This window comes from Epinephelus moara, chromosome 20 (assembly GCF_006386435.1).
Source record: "Epinephelus moara isolate mb chromosome 20, YSFRI_EMoa_1.0, whole genome shotgun sequence".
Lineage (NCBI taxonomy): Eukaryota > Metazoa > Chordata > Actinopteri > Perciformes > Serranidae > Epinephelus > Epinephelus moara.
This window is the reverse complement of record NC_065525.1, coordinates 34,213,037-34,231,378: the sequence shown is the minus strand read 5'-3', so window position 1 is coordinate 34,231,378 and position 18,342 is coordinate 34,213,037. Positions and strand designations below refer to the sequence as shown.

The following is an 18,342-nucleotide window of genomic DNA, read 5'->3' as shown; positions in this document are numbered from 1 at the left end:
TACTGTCATCTGCTAAGAGTCTGTAGAGACAGAACTGTACTTCAGCGACGTTAAATGTTATGCACCACATATCTGGAACAAATTCCCAGAAAATTGCAGGTCTGCTGTAACACTAAGCTCTTTTAGACCAGGAATGAAGACTTTTCTGTTTGCCACTGCCTTTTATTAAATCAAATATTTATTCTTTCCTTACACTGCAATGTAACCTTTATCCTTGTATTCTACACCTGTATAAGTATATTATAGCTTGTTTTTATTTAATGGTGTTTTAAGTCTATAGCAACTTGGTTGGGAACCAGAGGGTTGCCGCCCCAAGTCCCCGTCTGATTGTGGAAGGACTGTGACACCAGCACTGGCTATCCATGGAGCCAAGCTGTCAGCATGGCCAAAAACATAGAGTAAATCTTTATTTCATCACAACATCAGTCCCCAAAGTTTTGATAAATGTTTCTTTCTGTTATAAAATGTCATCACTTATGAAAGCTGCTGTACCTTCAGCCCTCGCTGAAAAGTGGAAATGGAGAGCAGAGCGAGATCCTGCTGCTCCTCGGCATATCGCACCAAGTAAACATAGACCAGCTTCTTCACCTGTAGAGAGGAGCAGTAGGGGGGAAACAGGCAACAGATTTCATCCAAATTATGTAGATTAGTTCAATTATTTCCACTGAGATAAATCTGAAGCAAAGAGGAGAGAAAAAATGCAATTTTGTTCAGGTGAGATAAAGCCAAACCCCCCAGGGCTTTTAAAAATGTGATAAGTTGATGCATAAATTACAAGCTAAACAAAAAACAGCCTTAATGCAGAGAGAAACCGTTTTTTACCACATATAACTACACACAGTGAAGAAAACGAGCAACAAACACATGAAGCCAAGTTCATAACAAACCTCAATGTTTTTGCAGGCCACATTTTTCACCACAGCAGGGAAGAGATCTGATGCATTTTTACCTCGGGCGATCATCTGCAGAGAAAACACACACCAGAAAGCAAAACAGAAAATCAGCAGCGAGGATTTGACAAGGTGACATTTTTCAATCATTTCTAAGAGAATGTGCAACTTTTTATTTTTTATTCCAGCCTCCTTTTTTTTCATGCTTTCCTTCCTTTCTATCTTCTCAGTCCTGTGGGGAGGAAGAGATGGGTGTGGAGCTTCAGATTATGAAATATGAATATTTAACAGCTGACTGCGCAGTTTGTATCTCCAACCACTGTTATATCATCTAAAACTGCCCTTGTCTCATAACTGAAGAATATTAAGTCTCAGGATCTTAAATACAGTTTTAGTGTGTGTACAGAACGATGGCACAGCCCAGTCGCCAGAAGTAAATGTTGGCACTGTTGGCACACAAAACCAGGTGCTTTTTTGCAACCTGTCCCTGCAATTCCTGCTGCGATAGTGCAATGAAAAGCGGTTGTGTTTTTATTGAGACACTGCTGCGTTTCCAGCTGAGATAGTGTCACGAAAACCAGTTAATTTTTACCAAGAAATTGCTGCATTTCCAGACAGGATGTTGCCACAAAAGTGGTTGCTTTTTACAAAGACATCACTGCACTTCCAGCTGAGATAGTGTCACGAAGAACGGATGATTTTTACCAAGAAATTGCTGCGTTTCCAGCCGGGATGTTGCCACAAAAGTGGTTGCTTTTTACAGAAAAATACCTGCATTTCCAGCTAGAATAGTGCCACCTAGCAGTCGTTTTTCACTGAGAAATCGCTGCGTTTCTTGCTGGTATAGTGTCACGAAAAACAGTTGATTTCTATCAAGAAAATTGCTGCATTTCTAACTGAGATAGTTCCACAAAAGCAGTTGTTTTTTTTGTCAAGACATCGCTGCGTTTCCAGCCAAGGTAGTGTCACAAAAAACAGTTGATTTTTACCAAGAAATTTGCTGCGTTTCTAGCCAGGATAATGCCACAAATGTGGTTGCTTTTTACAGAGACATTGCTGCATTTCCTGCTGGAATGGTGCCACAAAGCAGTTGTTTTTTATCAAGACATCACTGCATTTTTAGCTGAGACAGTGTCACAAAAAATTGTTAATTTTTACCAAGAAACTGCTGCATTTCCAGCTGGGATAGTGTCACAAATGTGGATGCTTTTTACAGAGACATCGCTGCATGAGATATAAGCCCTTTTTAAACAGGAATTGTGCAAATTTGCAGGAAAGCCCAATCAGTCTTCTTTCAGCATTGGCAGTTTAAAAACAAAATTGGGGAGTGCGGCAAAATGCCGCCTACCTACTTTTGTTCATACAGAATGTGCCTTTTTCGGGGCAATGGGGGGCGTGAGAAAGTAACAAAACGTGTAGCTCAGCATGTGACGTAAACAATTCTGCGATTCTCTCGTAAGTTGGCCCATCCATCATCATCCCCGTCATCTGACGGTTAATGGCCTCTTCGTTTGCGAGGGCAAGGAGGGCGCGCAATTTCTTGTCTCCCCAGTCGCTCATCTTTACAGTGTCTGTCAGGTTTGTGTTTCCCTCTTGCTACTAGCTGCTCGTTAATTCTTGCTATCAGCTGTTTCCTGTTAGTCCACTGCCAGTGGCTCGCACGCGCGGCGTCATCCCCTCATGCCCACAAGTCTTCAACAGCCCCTCCTGTGGCAGAAGGGCACCTCGTTCTGTTTAAACCAAAAAGGTTGCGCCAATATGTCTACCCTACGAGGCGGAAAACTCGGATCAGCTTGCCAATCCGGCTCTGTGTGTCTAAACGCTCGCAGCTTGCCGGCAAAACGGCCCAACATTTGCAGAAAATCGCAACCGTGCACTTACTGGCGGGCGAGTCCTGAAGACCTGTGTGAATTTTCCACAGGAGATATTTTTACTTTTTTGTCTATTCAAGAAATTACCCACAAATGCTCTACACCAAGAATTATTATTTTATTTATCTGTGTTTTTATTTATGTCTTTGCCTTTTGTACTTATTTATTTTAATACTGTACCTGAAGTTATATTTGAGCAAAAAGGAAAATGTTTCTTAACCTGTGTCACTGTTTTTGTTTGTTTGTTTGAGATGATTATTGAAAAGCTGGTTGTATCTTGGTTAAAATGTTCTTATATAGGAAAGATAGAAAATATTGCAATATCTTGTGTGCTGTAAGGTGGTTTGAAAAAAATGAAATCGGAATCGGCCAAAATTGGAATCGGCCATCCAAACACTCTGCAAATCGGAAATCGGTATCGGCCCAAAAAATTTTAATCAGTGCAAGTCTAGTTGTTTTTAACCAAGAAAATTGCTGCGTGGGTCGCCCAGTAGCTCAGTGGGTACAGTGGGCATCCAATGTACAAAGGCAATGTCCTTGCCGCAGCAGCTGCAAGCTTGATTCCAGCCCATGCCCCCCTGCTGCATGTCATCCCCACTCTCTATTCCCTCTTCAGGCTTGAAACTGTCTTGTCTGTCTTGTCTTACACAAATGTAGCATATCTGTGGTTTGCAGAAATGCACAATGCCAACATATATTGTGGTGACTCCAACTCCAACCAAACTCGAAATGATGCAAATCAAGTTTGGTACACAGAACAAGCTCTGGGTCTGTACTGTGGTCGGGACTGTTTAAAAGTGATGCATGCTGAGTTGTACAAATGACAACTTTCCATGCCTTTGTCCTTCCAGTCAACGTGCAGCCGTACCTGCTGATCAGTGAAATCCCAAAGTAAACATTTATACTCACAGCCACGATGCGCTTCATTGCCTCCAGCTTCAGCGAGTCTTTGTTGCTGTCCAGCATCTCCTTCAAGTCGTCATGTCTAAAAGAGGAAAACACTGAAAATCAGTTCACGGCTTTTTATTTTGCTTATTTGTTTTAGCAGCACAGAAACAGCCAAAGTCTGATTACCGAGGCCTCAAACAAGAAGCACAGACCTGTTTAAGGATTTCCATTCAATGCTCAAAATTTATCAAGTCTGCAAGTGTGACCCAGAAATGATTCTCTTTGAAGTGTGAAACTCACCCTGCAAAATGTGGAAAACCTTTGAAACTGCAGCTCATAAAAGCGGGGTAATTGGAAAGTGACATAATCCCTAAAACATGTTGACTGCTCTGAGAAATTACACAGATATTTTTGCAGGAACGGGGGGAAGAAACTTTCCTCTATCAGACGATGTGACCCAGCACGACTGTAAATCAGCCAGGAGGTCTTTTAGTATCACAGAAGCTCAAGTCTTTATTATTTAGATAACTCAATAACTACCACTGTGGGAATGCAGAAATGATTAGTCGATTGACTTAATAATTAAATACCAAATATTCAGATTATCAATTAATTGTTCAAATCATTTATCAAACACAAATTTACAACAGTGTTTGTTCCAGCTCCCTAAATGTGAGGATTTTTCTCTTCTTTAAATCATTATATACTGAATATCTTTGTGGGAAACAATCAGTTAGAAGACGTCACCTTCAGCTTTAGGAAATATGTTTGCCATTTTTCACTATTTTCTGACAATCAATTGATTAACTGTCAGATTGAGCTGCAGATGGGCTGTACCAAATGTCCCTGTTTTTCACATTTGAAGCTTCTAATGAAGTTTTTCAAATGAGGCTACAAATGTCTGTCATCATATTTTATGACTTCATAGCTCGAAAAGAAAAATATCATCAAACAAAATCCTCATTTAGAATAAAGTGGTTTGTCAGATGAAATGAGTTATTCTTTATTTTTCTCATTAAAGCAACTTTATTTAACAAATAAATATAATTTATGGTGCTATTAGATTGCAGCTTTGGAGCGTCCTGTTAATACAAGTGCATTTTGACCGCAATGCAAATGTTGATGTTGGAAGGCTAAACGCCAACAAATATGGATTAAAGCAGAATATTCTTCTAGATAAACACGTCTGATTATTTCTTTTAAATGATTATATTTATCTTTTTTCCAATAAATGCTGACTTTTGGACTTTACAATGCTCTGGAGCATGACAATGCAAATGATGGGATCACACGGGTCAAAAACAATCCTACGCAGTTAACACTCTAATTCTACAAAAAGTACCAACTCATAATATTCTTGCAGCCTAACTGGTGGTGCAGTGGTGAGCACAGTTGCCTCACAGCAAGAGGGTTATGGGTTTAAATCCACCAACTGCTGACCACCTTCTGTGTGGAGTTTACATGTTTCTCCAGCTCTCACAATTCAAAGACATGCAGGTTACTTGGTGTCCACAGGTGTGAATGTGATCGTGAATGGTTGTCTGTCTCTATGTGTGCATTCCAGTACCCATACTACCATACTACATAGTATGCGAGGGAAAGATTTAGTATGTCCTAATACATAGTATGTCAAATGCAGTACACCAAAAATACCAGGATGTTCTACTACATCCGGGCCGATTTTGCAGTCTGCCAGCCAGCACGTTTCTGGCTATTCTGACTCACAATCCTCTGCACAGCGGACGATACGTCACATCAGCTGAGCCGCAGACAGATAAAAGCTTTTTGACAGCTGATCGACAGCTGTCAGAGGTTCGCAATGATGGATGACAGTGCATTCAAGCAACTGATGACCAGTCGAATATTAATAACAAGACTATTAATTGTTTAAGTGAACAAAATAATCATAAATATTACAAACAACAAAAGGACATAACTATAAAAATAACAATGACAGAAAACTGCAGATGTAATTTCACTGTCACAAGTATGTTAGAATCTACAATCTGTGCAGTTATAACTTCAAAGTTAAACTACACACATTGCAAAGTAACAACAGCAGAGCTCTCAGTGAAACTCGGTAAGTCACATCTCCAAGGTAACGAATATAAAAGGGTCAGGGCGTAAGTTTATGAGACAGTAGTATGTCCCGATTGTGTGCATACTGCATGCAAAAGTACGTACTTTTTAAAGGCAGCTGCAGTACCTACTAAAAGTAAAAAGAAAAAGTATGTGATTTGAAACGCACCCTATGTGTCAGCCCTGTGATAGTCTGGCAACCTGTCCAGGGTGTACCGTCTCTTGCCCACTGACAGCTGGCACAGGCTCCAGCACCCCCACGACCCTGTGCCAGGTTATGGAAAATGAATGAATGAATAATCTCTATCTGCAACTGTGCAGAAATACCAGGTTTTAACAGGATGAATGTACATAGACAAATGAAGCTTTGAGCATTTGAATGTTGATTTAGAATTAAGGGGTAACTGTCATCCATCATAATAATTATGCATAATAATTGCACTGCTAAACACAGAGGGTTATGAGAGCGCTATTAGTTTTGCAGGATGTGGTTATAAACCAAAGTATTGGTGTTGGACAAATTCAGATTTTGACCTGCTGTTGGCAGGTCAAGGATCACTGAAGTTATTATGATTCATCCTCAAGGCACTGTGGATATCTATAGAAAGTGTTATGTCAATCCATCCTATAGTTGTTGAGATATGTCTCAAAGTAGGGTATGAATTTCTACATTAAAACATATAACCTAGAGTAAATGTTGGTATTGTTTTCCCATTTTAGGATCCTAATAGCTGTCTTTTCTATCCACACACTGTAACCCAGTTAACATCTTTATCCTTCCACCCTGTCAGAGACGATGGGAACACACCAGTTTCAGCTTGCACACGAGAAGCAGGATTCTCTAAGCCGACATCTCCACCCTGCTGCAACACAAACAAGCAGAAACAACGACCGACTGTTTCCACAATACCTGTCGGGAGGAACCTGCAAACAGCGACAGTGCCGACAGGATCAGTGCTACAGCTGCCAAGATAAAGACGCCGGCCTCATTGAATGTTGAAATACTGATTGATGACATCTGTTCTGCTGCGCTCTGTTGTCAAGTAACACAAGATGACAATTTGTTTTTTTCTGGTTCATGAAAAGCTTTGAATTTACAGTTATAGACATTAAGTGTCTGGAAGCTTTTGAGATGAAACACAATGTAATGCATTTTATATCTTTACATGTTGGAATAAAGAGAAGAACTCAGGGATACTGACTTTAAGCGACACCTTATTTTAGGATAAGAACATTCAATTTTTGGTACCTGAACAGCCACATATAATAATTTTATTTACACTCCTTAATTTATATCAACTGCACACAGACTATTTATAGAAGTTGAGCCTGTAAGATAACAACAAAGACTTGCTCCAAACATGCAAGTCACACTGAAATATCTTGTAACATATACATGATGTTGCAGCAGATATGACGCACACTGGGCACAGCCATCTGGATATATGTGAATAATTTATTTTGTTTGCCTTTTTATGGACACAATGGACATAAATCATCATCACTATAAATGTGTCAAGGCCTGTCATGATAATCACGTTGTATAGTGTATGGTATTGCCCGCAGTGTTTACATGTCTGTTTGTTCACAAATGAATATCACCGACATTTTAGCCAACATGACGTCAGAATAAACAGCAAGGTTTTCCTGACCATGATAAGAATTAGGCGCAGTGCCTAAGCGTTTGAAAACAAGAAAAGCCGCTAATAACGTTTCGCTATTTCGGTAATAAACATATTTTAATTCCTATAGAGTCTTAAAAATAAAAGTCTCCTGTTATTTTGTTATGTAAAAACTTTTATGATGAAGCAGCAAAATGAGGAAATGTTGAGTTTTCGAGCAGCAACTTCACACAACTTCTAATACAGCGGATAGCGAACATAAACAGTAAAATAAAGCAGATATGTAAAGTAAAAACAGGACGCAGGAGAGAAACTAAACTTCAAACCACAGAGATTTTGTTAGAAGCTAGAAAAGTACTGAGAGCTGAACTTCTAAAAACACCTTTCTCTCTGGTCTCCTGCAGACCAGTGATGGACAAAGCAGTTCTTTAAATGTTACTGAATCACTAGAATCAGTTCATTAAAAAGATTCGTTCAAAAGATTCGTTCACTGAATCGTTCAGTGCTTGGCAGGAGGAGCCCTGACTGTGTACTACATAGTCCGACTCACTGAACTGATACACTGTTGAGCTGCTGCTGCGTCTGCCCTGCACTGGTGAGTCTCCTTATTGGCCAGCCTAACGTTTAAAGTTTATCTGGAAACTAAGTCTGTTAAAACAATGGGGAGGTGTGTGATTGTGCTCATGTGGCTTGACTCCTGGCTACATTAGCCGTTAGCTTAGAGAAAACGGTCCCTATGAAAGTGTATCGCTGAGAAGAAATGATTTGAATCACTCAGGGATAGGGGTTACGTTGTTCACCAAGTGATTAATTCACCGAGTGATTTGTCATGCAGTAGGCAGTCCCTCCCTGTACCCGCGCTGCCTCGCAACTCGCGAGTGATTCATCATTCGCACGGACCGAATTGGCAGTCCCACTCCCGGCTTGCACGCTCACTGCTGAGCTCAACTGAACTGAGAAATGAACGAATCAGTTCCGGAAGTGATTCAGTTCAGTACGTTCACTCAAGAGATTCATTCTTTTGAACAATTTGTTCGCGAACGACACAACACTACTGCAGACAGAGGAGAGGAGAGTCTCACAACACACACACACGGCTTGTTTGAGGGGGAGAGACGGGGCGTCGGGTGTTGGCTGCGGTCGGCTAGACGCCACTGCTACTGGCTTGAGTTCGGGCAGCCCAGCTTTTGAACCTATTCCGGAGAAGGAGCACAATTCGGTGCAACATGGCTCGACTGGAACACAAATCTGCGCAACATGGCTCGACTGGACGCAGCTAAAAGTTACAGAGGAAAAGGCCCACAGTATTGTACGTGTGCTGCTGCGGTAACTTATTGTGGTCTACATTGCCCAGCGCTAGTATAAAAGTATCAAGTAGGTCTAAATCCAGTGTAGTTTGAAACAATTAAAAATCTTTGTGGGGGAGTTAAAAACTTGTTTTCCATCTGTTGGACTTTCAAATGAATCTAGTGCTGGAAAATGATTTAAACATTTTTATTTATTTAGGCTGTTAATCTTATTTATGCACATCAACAGAGAGGCCGAGGGAGGGAAGGAGCAAGAGCTGTTGTGATCCCCCTCACACACAAACTAGCAGACAAATGCTAATCTGGCACAATCAAGCAGCTCTGTGTCCTACACATGCAGCGCAGCACTGTACTGCACATGTGCTACTGCGGTCATTTCATTCATCTCACATTTAGCATTTAGCGTAGCACATGCAACATACAGATCTTTATCTTGCTTGAAAATATATCGATATATCATACATATTCGGTTTATCGCTCAGCCCTTATACCACTACCTTACTAAATCACAGATACGGTGTTTACATGCAAAGTGTCTGTGTTGGTGTTAGTTTAGCCACCTGTATTCATAAACACAACTTTGAACCCAAAACTACCGAACAGGAGGAATCCACTCCAGAGGAGTCGATTTGGAGGAGTGAAAGGTGGGGTTTGGCTGGTGGTGGGTGGGGTGATTAAATGGCTGCAGAGTGGTACACTAGTTTCCAAGGCAACAAAGGATGCAATAAAATGAAGTGAAGTGATTTCCTGCCTTCCTGCAGAGCCTTTGTTGCATCTGACTGAAGGTCTGTGGAAACACAGTGAATGACTCCTGGGACTTTACGCTCTGATTCATGCCACTCACACTGATATGTAACAGGTGCCACATGATACAAGGCAATTCAAACACAGGGTGCTCTCTGATAGAAATACTTTTATTAAAATGTTTTTTCTTTGTCTCTGAATTAGCAGGATATCTCTAAAATAAATAAAATGAAATAATTCTACAATATATCTACTTTTGCCTAAAAATACTATAAGGCATACTCATTTTCCGTTTATCTTCCTTCAAATGTCACCTAATCTTTACTAAATGTGGTGCACAATATTTTTTATATAATGTAATTAAATTGTTGCCATATTTAAAGTACAAATAGACAAGTTTTTTTTGCTTTAACTCATTATGAAGTAAATGTTGATGACACAACGTAATGGCTATAGAATAATGACACCATTTGCATTTAGATTGGTTCCCATTAAGCCTTGCTTTCACTCTGCAGTTCTGTCTGCCCTTTGCTATGATCTCCTGGGTAAACAGAGGCTTCGATTAACAGCATGCATCAAATGCTGCGCAACTGAAACAGGAAGAAAATAGCACTTTTGTTACCCCCAGTAGCTATCAGTGGCTATCCCCAGTTACCAAACAGTATCAATATAAGTTCTTTAAGGTTACTATCCCCAAACATCTTGTGTCCTGTGACTGAGCTATCTCTACCATTCAGTTTAGGTATGTTATGCTAAAAAAAATCCACTAGATGTCGCTGTGTCTTGAAATAGTATGACTTCTCAGTTGGCCTCCTACAGGAACTTATTAAAAAAAAATTCACATCTTAAAGGTGGGTTTGTTTAGTCGACATATTATAGTTTCGGCGGTCTTACTGAACAGATTATGCGGTAAAAATAATTTTATAAGTATGATTTTTTTTACTGTCTAAAGCCATGCTTAGCCAAACACTTAAATTGGCCTTTTATGATAAAGGTGGTGATGCTAAGATAATGAATTCCCAATTTTTTTTATTTTTTTTTAAAAAAGGATGAATATTCACTGTTGTTGACACTATAAATTTAATTCAGTTTAATTTAATTTAATTTAATTTAATTTAATTCAATTTAAATTCCATTGCAGGCATTATAACAGTACAAAAAAATTGCATTTTTTTCTTTTTGTTCTATCATTGAAGGACCCTTTCAATCGTTTGGAGAGGCCTATCTTTAAAGATTATGGGATCTGTTAAAAAATAACATTGATTTTTGTTATTATGGTCCAAAAGTAATACAAAATGCATTACATTCCTGTTTTTCTTAGTTATGGGATTAAAAAAAACATTAATCAATTAAACATTTTTAATTAAACATTGAAACATTCTCTGTAAATAAAATAATAAATTTAGAAGACTGTGTTGCTTTTACATGTTCTCTGAGTACTAATCTCTAAAGTTTAATTAAATGTAAATACTATAAACTGCCCAGTCTGATTGTAATTGGATTTTAACTTTGTTTTTTGCTTTATATCTTAGTCCTACATGCAGTGAATACCACACACACTTCAAACACACTGAAACCAACACTACAAATGACTTTCCAAACTATTTGATCCAGCTGTGGAGAGAAGTTTTAAATCATTCCTCTGTGTGAGTGGGAGGCTGTTGGGGTAAACTACATATTTCATCTTTTTTGGTGGTGTGACAGCAGTGAATGGAGGCCTTGCAGTCTGTGAGGAGGTGGCTGCTGCAGAACACTCTTAATTTATCACGACTTGAGTTTTAAAGTGTGTGTGTGCGCAGGAGCGTGTTTGTGTGTACTAGGAAAGATTTCTGCTTTCGTCTCCATCAAGCATCAAAGTGTTAATAATTTCATTGCATGAAAAATATAGTTCACACACTTCAAAACATAAATTCATCAAAGAGTGTCAAATTAAAACCTGACAGGATCTATAAAATGCTGTTTTCATGATGGGTTATTTTTGGACCTGTGCTGGCGCTGGTTTCTTGGTTACAAATATGTGGCTTAGTCCTAAAACAAATTAAAAAAAATACACAGCAGTGTGAAGACACAAAGATAACTTTGCCCAAAGCAGTGAAAGCTCAGACATGAGGATGAGTAACACTAATGCTGATTTGTAGCAGAAAATGAAGGTCCTGCTGGTTCATTTCTCACTGTGAAATCATGATGATGGGTCGCGGCCTCTGGCCATGTCTCCAGAAATATTAACATTTTTATCAACTAGTCTCTTCATTACAGCCTGAAACCTCCTTCATCCACTTCCTTTGATGTCAGTTTCCAAACCTGGAGTATTTTTTCCTTTTAAAGGGACAAACTATTAAAGGTTAGACACAAAATTTAAATGGCAGATTTGTTATCTGTCTTGGTTCTTTGACTGTTTATGAAGCACATTTTGGCTACTATATCTTGAACTGGGAGGTGTGGAAGCAAAATTACTCCATTTTCAGGATTCCTTCATTTAAATCACAGCTACTTTTGCTTAAACAGACTGTTCAGCATATTAAATATTTCACCCTTCCTCCTTTGAATGTCATAAGCTTATGCTAATAACGTTAGCATGTTGGTTTTGTGGGGAAAATGTGTCTAGCAAAGGACAAGCGTTTTGTCTGTAAACCTGAGGCATGTTGGGGTGGTCGATTTGTCAAACACAGGAATTTACCCCACGAGACCGCTGTTCGTGTTCCAATCCAAGTGAACTTTGAGTTGAGGTATGTTGTCACGTTATGTTAAGTACATAACTTTATGTTAAGTACGTAACTTTATGACTACCAGCCATGATTCTTTTCATAAACCTAACCTACGTAACTTTACTATCCTAAACCTATCGTACATAATTTCACGTTGAGTACTTAATGTGACATCGCCCAACCATGATTCTTCTCCTAAACTTAACCTACGTAACTTTACTCTCCTAAACCTAACGTACGTCACTTTACGTACTCAACGTAAAGTGACGTTGCCCAACCATGATTCTTTTCCTTGCATAGACTAACTGGTTGTGGCACTGATTCATTGAGTGATAATTCATTATTCATTTGAACCACTGTAAGAGGATATGTTTGGCATTCATATTGTTAATCATGTTCACAATCTTAGCTTAGACCTTTCCATGCTAACCTTTGCTAATTAGCACTGAACACAAAAGTACTGGTCGCACTGGTAATTTCATTGGTATAGCAGGTAATGGACCAAAAGTGTTAAATATTTATCTGATGATACTACTAAATAAAACCTTTTGGGTTTACCAAAGTTTCTTCAATTCATCCTGACGGGGTAACATGGCATTAGGATTAATCCTCTGGGCACCATGAATATCTGTAGCAAATGTCAGGACAATTCAGCCAATACTGTTGAGACATTTCAGTCCGGACCAAAGCACACTGACTATGTTTGCATGCACCAAATATAACGTTTTTTTGCTCTTATTGCGAAAAAGACAATATTCTAACTAAGCTATTTGCATGGCAAATAAAAATTAACAATCCACTGATATTCCTATCTCCATGCAGCCATGCATACTTTGATTAACGTGCCCTAACATGTTGTTCGAACATGTGAACACAGCATCCCTCTTTCATTCTTTCAACCACCTTCTTGAAAAGGTTGGTGTTGTCCGAAAAATGCTCTTGAAACCTGAATAATACCAGCATATCCCATATGTCCTAATCAGGAAAATGCATTTGGAAAAAAACTTTTTTGGGATGTAATACGCTGTTTACATGATCGTCTCAAATTTAGAATATTGTCATTTCTGGAATATTAGCATGCATGTACTGTAAACGTAGTCACTGTCATCCCTATTGCAACGCCAATACCATCCCAAAAAATCTACAGTTAATCACAATCAGTTGTAAACACCACATTTTACTGTCTGAGCTTCTTACTGGGAAGAATCTACTGTAAAAGAGGCAGAATTTCCCTTCGACAGCAAACTCACTGAACCCAACTGCTGCTACATGATGTCGCTCTGACCTTGTTCTTTGTGCTCTCACTCTCTCTTTCCCTACACGTAGAACCTACAGCTGAAAGCAAAGAGCTGACATCACTCCTCTGTGTAATATCAACAACCATTCCAGGAAACAAGAAACTAAATTATGACTTGCAGGCAAACTTGACGGCTAAATGTCAAAACTCACCTGTCACTTTCACAATATGTAACGGTAGAGAAACTTTCCAACCAAATGCTTAATTTGTTTTACGGCTTGTGTCAATTTACCACCTTGATGAGCCTCACTAATTAGTAGCATGACAGGGATTTGTGTGGGTTGTTTGATGACAAACAGGCCTTTTGAAGATCTAATTAAAACCGGACTCCAAAACATGGATTACATTTGCTGTGGCGGTGGCCAAACATTAAACCTGTCAGAGGGGAATTATCAGCAATTTGCAACCACAGACAAGTCACACATGCATTATTAGTAAAAGTCACAGTGTTAGTAGCAATGGCACATTGGGCATTAACAATTTAACAGCCTGTAAGAGGAGGAAAACTCTATTTCATTTTATTCACTATAAGTCTCCAGTATTTTATCTGTCAGAGCTCATGATACAGCGGCTCAAGAGAAAGATTTAATGGCTCAGTGAATTAAAAGGTTCAAAGTTATGAATGGACCTGGAGACAAAACACAGCCCCGAGTGCTTCACAGTCTATCTGCTGCATCATGATGTATTTAACCAACTATAAATGCCACCTCAGTGACTTATCTGAGAAATAAACCCTCATCTGAAGCACCTACAGGAAAAACGACCGTCTGACTGGGTGTATACGTCCCTGCTCATGCCCACAGGGCCCGCTGTAATTCTACACCAACACTGGTTCTCTCGTTTCTCTGGATTCTGTCCCATCCTGCCGAACAACAGCTGAATTTACAAACACCTCTGAATTATTTAACCCGTCGTGGTACAACAGAGCACACCAGCGGTCGGGTTACCTGGCACCAAAGCCAAAAGATCAGCACGACTTTGAAGCTCCAAAGTCTCCATGGAGGTACAGGCCTCCCGTGTTCAATGATACAACTTCAGATGTCATGTTGTTCGCCAAGAACAGAGCTCTGCAAGGCTGCGACAACATTAAAAAGAAGTAGATAGGAAAATGTATTTGCATGAATCAGAGGAAAGTGAAAGATCGAAGAGTTGCAGCTTGCATTTATAAGCAGGCTGTTTTACATAAGCCGACTCTCTCAGCAGAGACTTTGAAAGTTTCTTGTTTTTTATTTTTTCTTCTTGGTGACGGATGTAAAATATGCCTACGCTTTAACCAACCAGGACTGCACTTCAGCAAAGCTCTCATCCTGTAAAATGAGCATAATCTAGTTTATAGGTACGACCCAATAAAATCCAAAAAGTGTAATTATAGCTCTCTTTGAGGAAATCTATTTCTGAGGAGCACCACTTTTGATGTTCGTTTGAAAGGTTTGCAGTCTAATTAATTAAAGAGTACAGCAGCTTCTACAGCCTTTGCATGATATCAAAAAATATGGAAATACATGTCTTATGGATAACAGCACCAACGCAGAAAAGCTATGGATCTTTATGAATTATAAAAAAGCTACACACAGTATAGTATATTATTGTAGGTAAACTGGAACCAACACTTCTTTCTTTTGTTTCTCCACCAAGTCTCCTCACTTTTCTGTTTGGGTTCTTTAGGGTACTATGACATCTAACACCAGTGGTTCCCATCTGTTTTGACTTGTGACCCTTAAAACTGAAGCAGTGTCTACTGGAGCTGCAACAAATAGCCGCTTAATTGATTAGTTGATAAAAGAAAATAAATTGCCGACCATATCGATTATCTAGTAATTGTTTTAGTCTTTTTTCAAGCAAAAATGTCAAACATTTCCTGGTTCCATGTTCTTAGATGTGAGAATCTGCTGTATTTCTTTCTCTTCTTTGATAAAATCATGTACTAAATCATCGGTTCCCAACTGGTCCAGACACAGGGTCCAGATTTCTCCTTAGTCATTAGTTCAGAGTCCACAAAGTTTGATATGTTATGGGTCATACTTGCGTTGGGCCATGTCATCGAGCTAGTTTGCAGTCTCTGTCAAGTAGCTAATAGTCACTCACTCTACAGCAAAAAACAGCACTTCAAAATAAAAGCTCTGTGCTGGAAATTCACCAGCACCAACAAATTGTACCTAAAAATAAAGTTTTTTAGTGTTTTTTACAAACTCGGCACGTTTGTGAGTCACTTGCGGTCCATTCAGAATGGACCTGTGACCCACTTTTGGACCATGACCCACCAGTTGGGAACCACTGTGCTAAGTGAAGATTCTCTGGGTGTTGGACTATTGGTTGGACAAAAGAAGCAAACGCAAGTTGTCACTTTGGGATCTGAGAAATTATCATGAGCATTTATGTTTAGTACAATGGAACTAGTTGGCACTTGGCTCGTGGTGCTCAAAGCACCAAAAAAATACATTCGAAAAACTCAACAGCAATGTCTCTTTGCAGAAATCATGACCCAGTTACTCAAGATAATTCACAGACTGTACTTGTATAGCACCTTCCTAGTCTTCTGACCACTCACTACTGAGTCACATTCACCCATTCACACACAGGTGGCCGTGGCTACCATGCATAGTGCCACCTGCTACTCGGTAACCATTCACGTGCACACACCAAGTGAATTGCCATCGGAAGCAATTTGGGGTTTAGTATTTTGCCCAAGGATACTTCACTCCTCCAGTCCGGACCGGAGGAGCGGGAGATGGAACCCCCAAACCTCAGATTGGTGGACAACCCGCTCTACCTCTTTGCCATGGCCATATCACCTGACAGAGGTAAGTGTGCATGTGCTGCTAGCTCACCTAGCACCACTGAGCTAGCTAACATTACAGCTCAGTCAAGGAGGATGCAATTTATGTTTAAATCTCTTGTTGCCTCTTGTCCATGAGTAGATGCACGTTTCCTTCTGCACAGTGATACAGCTGGCAGGTGTAGTTCGGGAGAAAGACAATAGTTCCTACATAAATACTACTCACAACAAGGTTTGTAGATTATCTTGAGTGACTTGGTCATAATTTTTTGAATTTGCTGATGAGTTTTCCAATTTATTTATTTTTTTACTTGCGCTTTGAGAACCACAAGCTGAGTGCCATCTAGCTCCATTATATTTAAGACAAGTCAGACACTTCTACAGTCGATATCCCCAACACTCGGCAACTCGCACCAAAATAATCTAGATCAACAAACAGCACTACAGGTAAGAGGATAAATATGTATTTTCGATTTTAGGGTGAACTGTCCCTTTAAACATAACTGTAGTGTGAAAGATTGAACAGGTCTCAACCCTCCTGGATTTCCCTACCGCAAAGGTTGAGTTTGGAAACTGCCACCGACTCCACCACCTTCCTCCGATAGTGCTCGCTCCTCATTGTCTCCACCGCCTCCTCCTCCACCTCCGCCTCCTCCTCCTCCTGTACCCCCAGATCGGAGGTGGCGCAGCTCGTCGGGCTGCAGGGCACTGTACCAGGCCTGCTGCCCGCTGTCAGGGGTCAGCACGGGGCTCTTGTCCTCCTCCTGGCCTTGGACCTGACTCTGCACCGTCTTCACGATGTTCACCGCGTTCACCGGCAGCTGCAGCAGCTTCTGCATGGTGGTCATGTTTGAAAAACTTGAGAGCTTGAGAGCAACCTGTAGGATCCCAGGTAGATAAAGTGGAGAGACTGCAGCTTTCTTACGCCACTCCTCAGTTGGATGAATTCTTCAGATCCTCCTCAGACAGTTTTCACGCAGCACAGAGCAGCTTCAGTGAGACTCTGTGTTATAAATACTCCTTCCCTCTGAGGGTATCCAATGTGGATATTTCTTGTAAAAAAAAATGATGCAACAGACCTCTTCCTGTGCCTCTTGTTCTCCACAGTGGCAGGTTGATATACTCCTGAGTGCTGTAATCCAAATCCACCAGAGCCCCAGTGCACTGTGTTTTTTTTTTGTCTTCTGTTACTGCTGAGTCTGTACGCATCCAGTGAAGCAGCAGACATCAGCTGCACAGTAAATGGATGCTCGGCAGAGAGGGGCGTGGAGTTTTATTCGCCTCTCCTCTCGCGACTCCTCCCGCTGCTTCCTGCCGCTGCACCAGCCTCTCTCTCTGCCTCCCTGTGTGTATACAACATGTCCACATATCTGAGCTCTCCAACAATGACACAGCCTCTCCCATCTTTTGCCACGTTATCACTCCCCCCCACCTCCTTTCATGCTTGCCCTCTTCGCTCCGCCTCGTCACATTAACACCTCGAAATCTCGCTCAACTCTCACTCTATCACAGCTTTCTTTATCCGCCTTCATCCCAAACTCACTGCCAACAAACCTTTTTCGATACCCGACAGATCCTTTTAAATATCCCTCTCTCCTCTTCTTCATTATGTTTATAAACGTCCCCGTCTTATCCATTTTTAATATTCTGTGAGGTGGCTTTTTTTTTACCCTCATCTTACATGACTCAGCTTTCTTGGCAGTGTCGTGATGAGGACATCTCTCTCTCACTCTCCCACTCATTTCTCTTTGGCTCGAACGAAAATAACCTCCTGGAAGCACAATTCACATATGCTCTTCCTGTGATCTGTAACAGGCTCAGTGAGGATTTGCTGACATTTGCTGAAGACTAATAAGATTTTTAACCTGTGATGTCACCAGGAAATACACCCCAAGGCTGCAGCATTTACAGTAGTGCGTTATCTAATGTTGTAAAAACCGATGTTGGATATAATACGGAGAAATTTCATCCTGCGGTAGCTTCAGAAAGTATTTTTGATGGTTTAACAAACTCTAGTCTTTGATCTCTGAGTTATCAGTTTAGGAGGAGCATGTTCAGGTCTAAATAATCTTCATCTCACAGATATGAGAAACATCTTGGTCATTATTTAAAACATCCTAAGAAGATCCAGCTCAGTAAATCTATTATGACTCTGACTACAAA

At 40.3% G+C, this 18,342-nt stretch overlaps 1 protein-coding gene across 13 annotated transcripts in view; it reads right to left on the bottom strand.

The window, feature by feature from the left end:
* LOC126407614 (AP-3 complex subunit beta-2) overlaps nt 1-18,342 on the bottom strand; it is a 70,504-nt gene that overhangs the window by 39,888 nt on the left and 12,274 nt on the right. For 6 of the 13 annotated variants that reach the window (XM_050072672.1, XM_050072678.1, XM_050072673.1 and 3 more), the window contains exons 2-4: nt 3,671-3,746; nt 888-962; nt 493-588 (exon numbers count right to left, since the gene is read on the bottom strand). In XM_050072672.1, coding sequence (XP_049928629.1) covers nt 493-588; nt 888-962; nt 3,671-3,746 — 247 coding nt within the window. Of the gene's footprint in view, nt 1-492; nt 589-887; nt 963-3,670; nt 3,747-16,731; nt 17,379-18,342 lie in introns of those variants that run through there. The other 7 variants (XM_050072675.1, XM_050072668.1, XM_050072669.1 and 4 more) reach the window with 3 other exon arrangements.